This window comes from Pseudorca crassidens, chromosome 8 (genome assembly GCF_039906515.1).
Source record: "Pseudorca crassidens isolate mPseCra1 chromosome 8, mPseCra1.hap1, whole genome shotgun sequence".
NCBI classification, from domain to species: Eukaryota; Metazoa; Chordata; class Mammalia; order Artiodactyla; family Delphinidae; genus Pseudorca; species Pseudorca crassidens.
In genome coordinates, this window is record NC_090303.1 from 43,473,865 (window position 1) to 43,482,064 (window position 8,200).

Consider the following 8,200-nt stretch of genomic DNA (forward strand, 5'->3'; position numbering starts at 1 on the left):
CCCGTAAACGACAGTCAAGGACAGGAAGCAGCTGCAGTATTTTTAAACCGCAGTGGCTGACCTCGGCGGCTAGAGACTCGACCTGCCCTCCAGACGCCCGGCGCTCAGCAGCCAAAGGCGCCTCGCAGCTCCCTCAGCGGCGGTTACAGCGGCCGGCGCCCGACCCGCACGCGCGTCCCCAGCGTCTCGGCGCGCCGACCCGGCTCCCTGGAGGCTAGTAAAAGGACCCGGCTCGCAGAGCACGAGGCCCGCGCGTCCGCCTGTCCGCCCTCTCTTTAAACACGGGGCCTACCGAGCAAGTGCCTGTGTAGTGAATCGGAGGATTCTACTTTTGACGCAAAAAATTACCCATCAGAAGTATGAGTAGCATAGGAATGAGAATGTTTCACTTTGCAGTTGAACGCTGTTGGTTTGGACAGGTTAGGCGGGCGCGAGAGCTGCTGGATCAAAGCAGGCACTGTTTAGGACAGCTTTATCCGGGCCCTCCTGTCGCAAGCCGTCCTCCGAGGCAGGGGTCCTTCAGGTAGGAGGTGCTGGTTGACTTTGGACGTCCGCCCTTCCTCGGCGCGAAGGCTGTTCAGTCCCGGGCTTTGCAAGTTTGTCGTTCTCTCCGTCTGGACTCGAGGCTTCTGCCGCAGCCATGATCCGCCAGATCATCGGTCAGGCCAAGAAGCATCCTAGCGTAAGTTCTTAAACCCTTTCCCAGTGTTTTCACTTGTGCATCCTGTGTCGGGTTGCGGCTGCCTCCCCTGAGCTTTCTCCTTCGCAGCCTTTTACCGTTCCTCGGTGCTGGACCCTGTCTCACTTTGTCATATTCTGCTGGTTGCCCCAAGACCTTGAGCTCTGACCTTCCAGGCCTTGCATTGCGGGGTTTGGCCTGGCACACGGAAGGTGAGGGACGCTTTCGAGGAAAATAAAATGTTGGAACAGTGTGGTGGGCGCGCGTCCTCTTGCAGGTTGGTCGGACCAAGAGGGATAGTTGTGCGCTGTGTGGGTTAAAGACCAGGAAAGGTCAGGCACCCTATTTGTTGTGCTGTTTAGAGTCTCGTATTCACTGCATTGCACCATGAGGCTTTGAGGCAAACATGAAGGTCCCTGATCTTGGAATGCTCAGTTTGTCTGGACGTCTTGATATTTGGGAGGATTTTTGTAGTGTGGAGTTTAATCGCAGTTGAGTTCTTTTGAATCTCACATTTTTCCCTGCATATAAACGTGCTGTGGCCCTAAAAATCAATTACGCAGTATTTAATTTTTATCTTAAACCCAGTTGCCTAACGACGCATTAAGCGTTGGTAGCAGTACGTTTTCAGAGATTATGCGTAAAACCGGTATTTATAATAGGTGTGTTTCTGTTTGCTCATTCAGACCCTTTATTTAACAGAATTTTTATTTTTCGTAACGTCTGTATCGAAGCAAGCTTAAGTCATTTGCCAAGAGCTTGTTTTGCAAGCCTTGAGTTGGGAAATTTAATGGGAGTGATGTATAAATATTAAGTGAAGAAGGCGATATATTTTCTGGGAAAATTTAAAATTTGAATGTAACTTTTTCTACATTTAAACCAGAATTATCTTTACATCCTTTGGAAATTACATTTCTTTCTTTTGAATGTAGTTATAAGAAATCTTATCTCAATATGAGATCTATAGTTTTTCAAATTTTAAGACAAGATTAAAAAGACGTTTGAAGAGAAGGTAAAACTATAGAGATAGAATGCAGATTAGTGGTTGCCTGAGGCTGGGTGGGGGGATGGGGAGTGACTGCAGTGGCCATGAGAGATTCTTGGGGTGATGAGAATGTTCTAAAATTGTATCGTGCGATGGTTGTACAACTTTATAAATTTACTACAAATCATTGGTGGTTTCATACTTGAAATTAATGAATTTTATGGCATGTAAATTAAATCTCCATAAAGCTGTTAAAGTTTTTAAAAAAATAAAAAGGTGGCTTGAGACTTGGAAATCAATGTGTAGAAACTACTGTAGTCTTTCTGTTTATTTTTATCAGTATGTAGGTATTTGAAGATGATTCTTGATTCTTGTCTATTTTGTTTTTGGTTCCAGTTGATCCCCCTCTTCCTATTTATTGGAGCGGGAGGTACTGGAGCAGCACTGTATGTTTTGCGCCTGGCGTTGTTCAATCCAGATGTCAGGTAAGTGCTTGAAAATGTTTAGAACTTTGATGGTTTATCAAACTGATTCAGGAGCCACAGCCTTTTTAGGGAGGCAGCATCAAGTAGTAGAAAGAACCTGAAATTTGTTGTCATACAGTAAGTTCAGATCCCGGTTCTACTGTTGTCATTTACTTTTCCTGGTTCATGAAATTATCTAAATTTCTCTGAGTCTCATTTTCTCATTGGTTGAGTAGAACTGCTTATACCTATTTTGTAACGTGAGGATCGAGATAATAATAACTTTTTATAAAACAGTCAGGGTTGCTGGTATGTTTAAGTGTTTTTTGCCTGTGTTCCACAATAGGGAATGCTTCTTTCTGAAGTTGTAAAAGAACAGGCATGGAAAAGGTTGTTTCATTGTTTTTCTATGCAGTTTTCTATATATCACTTCATTGATGAAATAGAAAACACTAGTAAAAGCCAAGTGTAAAGTTTTTTTTGTGACAGGGATAGGGACAAGGACAACTGCCCCAAGAGGCTCTGTGTTGTACCTTTTTCTGATTGATTATGTGAGATTGCTTATTATGAATCCTCTCAACTCCATAATGAAAATAACACCGTCCTTCACCTGATAGGAGGTGGGATTGATATATTTGAAATGTTAGCTTCTTAAGTACAAGACTGTTTTAAATAGTGTTTTATTACTCTAACAGTTATAATGTTTTATTTCTTTTAGTTGGGACAAAAAGAATAACCCAGAACCCTGGAACAAACTGGGTCCCAATGATCAGTACAAGGTAAGCTACAAAATTGCTTCAAAATTGCTGGAAATTGTATTTTAATAAACTTTGTCATGGGGTAGGTTCTTTTTGAAATTGGATCTGCAAGTAAGATTCTGTTACAATGAACTTAGAAGAATTGCTAGATTGTTCTGTGAAATTAGAATGGCATATTTTTCTAATAAATATTTTTTCTAAGGATTTTATTCACAGGCTTTAGACTCCGTATGTGAAATGAAGATAATGTCTTAATTGTACTGATTCGACTAAGAAAAAAAAGAGTATAGTTCTTGTTTAATATTTTCTTTGTTCTTGGGTAGTGTAGTGCAGTGGTTCTCAAACCTCAGTATACATAGGCATCTTCTTCTTCAGCTCCATCCCCAGAGATTCTGATTCAGTTGATCTGTTGCGGAGGCTGAGAATTTGCATTTCTAATAAGGTTTCAGATGATGTTGATGCTGTTGGTCCATGGACCACACTTTGAGTAGCACTAATCTAGTGGCTAGTTTGGTTGGCTGTTCTTTCTTCTTGGTATGGTTGACATATTTCAGCTGAGAATTAGTAGGAAGAAATGAAAATCAGTTGAAACTTATATTTTACCATAAACCTTCTAGATAAACTTTTTAACATCTTTCTGGAAAACTGGTTTGTGAAACTACTCTTCCAAAGAATGACTTCATGGACTGAGGCCATTTACTTTTTTTAATTTGTTTTATTGATACATGATTGACCTGCAACGTTGTATAAGCTTGAGGTGTACAACTTGTTGTTTGATGCATTTATGTATTACGCTATGATTACTACAGTAGTGTTAGCTAACACCTTTATCATGTTACATAATTATCACTTTTTTGTGTTGAGAACAATTAAGAGATAGTTCCTTAGCAACTTTGAAGTTTATAATAAAGTATTGTTGACTATAATCACTATATTGTGTATTAAATCTCCAGAACTTGTTGATCTAGTAGTGGTAAGTTTGTACCTTTACATCTCCCTAATTTCCCCACCGCCCCCCCATCCCCTGGTAGCTGCCATTCTACTTTCTGTTTTTACAAGTTCAGGTTTTTTAGATTCCATTTAAGTGATATCATACAGTATTTGTCTTTCTCTGTCTCACTTATCTCACTTAGCGTAATGCCCTTAAGGTCCATCCATGTAGTTGAAAATCTGAGACCATGGATTCCCCAAACACAGCTTTACTTACCTGTAAAATTTTTGCATACAAAGAAAAAATCCTTGCAATGTCAAAAAGGGTAGGGGACAGCTTTATTAGGGTGTGATTCTCATACCCTAATAAAGGGTATGTAAATGGGTACAATTTACCCATTTACAGTATATAACTTGCCATGAATTTTCCATTATACCAGGCTGCTTCATCAAAAAATAGCAGTTTCTTTGAGCACTCTCAAGAAGAGGTGTCTTGACCGAGGAGTGTTCAGGACCCCTTAGCAGATATACCTCCTTGATGGAGATGGATGCTGTCATTACTGATGACAACAACTTTTAAGACAACTGTCACCTTTTACAGATTCCAAGCTTTCCACTCAACCTTCTGATTATAATTTGGCTTCCAAGTCTCTAAACTGATCTTGCTACAAGAAACAAACAAAAATGCACTGGTGAAGCTGAAGTGAACCATTTAATCTGTGTCACATTTTGACTCAAAAAATGATACACAGGCATCCTGTTTTTTCTCTCCTATAAATTTTAGTCCATTCTGGAGAAAATGATTCCACATCCAATAAACTTTAAAAAAGAAAAGAAAACAAAACAGGCCTTTAGTCCTTCCACCAAAGAGCATATTGGAGTCTGCGTATGTAGTTTAGAAAGCTCCTCAGGTGATTATGATAATGAAGCTAATTATTATCATGTTCTGGAACATGAAAATACCTGCCAGTATGAGGCCATGTGAGCTGGAAATGGAACGTTGCAGCAACAAAAAACTAATGTGTGCAGCATAGACTGGGCTGTGAATAGCTAAGATACTGGTATTAGAGCCTGGAAAAATGAATCGTGTAATGGCAAAATATTTGATAAGGTGTCACCTGCTGTTACTTGGAAAGAAGACCATTTGCCTAAAGAGTTTGTTATAGAAAAGATTTTTGGAAAACAGGATGTTTGTGGACTGTTGCTGGCTCTACTTGCCAAGAGATGAGTTTAGAAGAATTGGGACATTTGCAAGCAGAAATAAAAGGGAACCAGGTCCAGAAGCTTGTGAGCCTGGAGTGGATGATGCCTACTACTGCTTCTAGACTAGAAGACTAGTAGACTAGATTATTCTTTCTCTATCATTCACTTCCCCTCACCTAAGATAATTTTTTTTCTGGCCCATTAACATCAGATTTGGCCATGTGACTTGCTCTGGCAAATCAAGTGAGGGGAAGTGCTATCTGCCACTTCTGAGCCAGTGTGTAGTTCCCCCATTGTTCTTTTCCATCTGTCATGAGACCAAATTGACAGTTAAGGGCTACTCATTCAGCCCAGGATTAGAATGAAGAGAACACAGGGCAGTCAGCTTATAAATGGCATATAATGTGAATGAAAAATAGACCTTTCTTATAAGCCGCTAAGATTTGGTGGTTATTTTTTGCTACTTCACAATCTAGCAGAAGCTAACTAATACAAACAAGAGAGGTGACTAAAATAGGATTTAAGCATTAAAGGCCTAGCAACACATCATCTGAATAAAATGCCCCAAAGCCAAGATCAGAATATGTTGTGCCTTCCCAGCTGTTGTTACAAAAAACTTAAAGGTAGCCACCATTAAATTGAGAAAAGGAATGTGGACATGGAAGCTGAAAAATAAATCAGATTTGAAAATTACTTCAACGGAGTATTTTGATACTGGCACATGGAACCGAATAAAAGCAAATACATCAGAAACCTGCTTAGTGTTGAGAAAATTAGCAAAGGTCCTGTGACCTTTCCACTCTGCTTGGGTGTAGGGGCTTGATCCTGCTTCTGGCAAGTCATATAACTTGATCTTCAGTGTCTTCTTTTATAAAGTAAGAATGAGTAAGGTTGTGATAATTAAGATAAACATAAAGCATTCTGCCTACAGTGCCTGGGATCTATTAGAAGAGCCCAACAAATATTTATTTCTTAAAATATAACCTGCAGTTCCTTTTATAAATATTCCCTTTAATATTTTGTTAATATGTAAGAGATGATACAGTTAGTTTCTTTTTAAGTCTCATTGTCTAGTTCAGTTGCTTCATAAGAGAACACTGTCAGAACAAAAAATACTGCTTTATGACTGATTCATACTTTTATGTTTATAAACTTGATAAAAGTCTGTGTATGTATCTCAAGGATAAGCTTCACAACCTGGGAATTTTTCTTTTTTTTAAAGTCAAATAAAATAAGAATTTTTCAATTAGAGATAAAGAAGTTAGGGTATGTTTGGAGAAATAAAGAAAAGGGTTTGAAGAAATAATGGACACAGATTTATGAGCTTCTTCCTTAAAAACTGAAGAAAATGATGATAATTCTGCAGTTTTGGTTCTTTTGGAGTTAAATAATGTAGTCTCCAAGGAACTACAGCACAATTCAGTCTTCTTTGGCACAAGAATGAGTACACTCAAGATTATAGCTTATGTATAAATCTTAGCTTATGTATAAATCCTAATGTTTCCTCAGTAGGAATTCTAGAGCAGTAGCAAGTATAAATCATTTTTTTTTAAGTTGTTGAGAGTTAGAGGCAGTTATTTTAAGTAATGATAGTAAGATATATTTCTAAAATTAATTTAAGTTGAATATAAGGAAATTTATGGAAATTACAAAGTTTGCAAAATACAGTATTATTTAAAAGCAGAAATACTGTACTGTTTAAAAGCTTTTGTACCAAAGGTGGTCAGGTGTGAATTTGATTTTGATGCATTCTGGGTTAGGAAATTAAGGAAATGTCTAAGTGAGAGAGAGAAAATGGACAGAAAAGCCATCAAAGCAGGCCAATTTGTATCTAAAAATTATGGATACACACACACAACAAAGTATTACTTTATATTACTAGCCAATCTTTATTGCTATAAATCTTTCCCATCTAAATTTATAGCCCTTTCCTAACCAAATAGGGATGATAACTGGTATTTCTCTATTCTGTTGGAGAGTGACCTGTGTACGTAGTGGAGATGGAAGTAAAAACATAAGAATTGGAAGTATATATCAGAAGAAATTCATAGTTATTCACCTTGAAATAGAAGAATTTTTTTATAGGTTCTACCAGATTATACTACTACTGCTCTTCTGAGGAAGATTGAATATTTTTACCTTACCAAAACCATTATTAAAGAACTGGAATTTTAATGTCTTTGTTTGAATGACTTTTATATTGTTAAATATTCCTAATACAAAATTAATGTCTGTAATTGTTACTATAGAAAGCTGAATAAAAATAATCTTAAACTTCTATACCATCTTTGTGTATTTGATTGATTATCTAAAATATCTTTTTTCTTTTCCAAGTTCTACTCAGTGAATGTAGATTACAGCAAACTGAAGAAAGAAGGTCCAGACTTCTAAATGAAATGTTTCACTATAAAGCTGCTTAGAATGAAGGTCTTCCAGAAGCCATCCGCACAATTTTCCACTTAACCAGGAAATATTTCCCCTCTAAACGCACAAAATCCTGTTGGTGTATTGTGATGGGGTTTACACTGATTAATAAATAGTTTGAAACTTGATGTGTGTCACTATTTAATGCTGAAACTCTACTCTGAATTTTATAACTTAGGGTATAGGAAATAAACTATTAGAATTGAAGGAGTTTCTTGAATTTCTGTGTATTCGTGTAATTTGAAAATAAGACTTTAAGCTGCTCTAATAAAACACTTTTATTTTGTGTGTAGGCCATTGGTAACACTAGGGCATATTTAAGAACTAGAACTGGAAATCAAATGTAGACTGGCAAGATTATTCAAGCCTCTTTGGCATGGGCAAAATGAAAACCTCTAGATTTCTGTTACTGGCTGATGTCGAAGTATGTGCAGTTGTTAATGCTGGTTTTTACCATGGCATTCTCTTTGCTGAAGATTTTTAAGGTTGTTAGTCGCTGTGGTCTGGCTGGGGATTGTAGTTGGATCTGAGTCCATCACTACTAACCATGGAACTAGTGGCCAAGAAGAGCTCTTGAGAACTTCTGCTGAGCCTTGGCAGGTTTTTAAAGGCTAGAAAGTATGTTAGTAGCAATTTTGAGTGAGAGTTAACTTTTTAAGAATGGGCTGTGGAATTGGAATTTGGTAAGAGAAAATGTTTGGGTGTATATTGATGTTACCTGTTGCATAGCTCTGACCTTTTAGCTGGATCTCAAATG

The 8,200-nt window shown here is 37.8% G+C and overlaps 1 protein-coding gene across 1 annotated transcript; it reads left to right on the forward strand.

The window, feature by feature from the left end:
* The first annotated feature begins 522 nt into the window (after positions 1-522).
* NDUFA4 (NDUFA4 mitochondrial complex associated) lies at positions 523-7,571 on the forward strand. Its single transcript, XM_067746292.1, has 4 exons — positions 523-682; positions 2,061-2,149; positions 2,847-2,907; positions 7,354-7,571. Exons 1-4 carry the CDS (start codon positions 641-643, stop codon positions 7,408-7,410), a joined length of 249 nt encoding a protein of 82 aa, XP_067602393.1. The 5' UTR covers positions 523-640; the 3' UTR covers positions 7,411-7,571.
* The last annotated feature ends 629 nt before the right edge of the window (positions 7,572-8,200 follow it).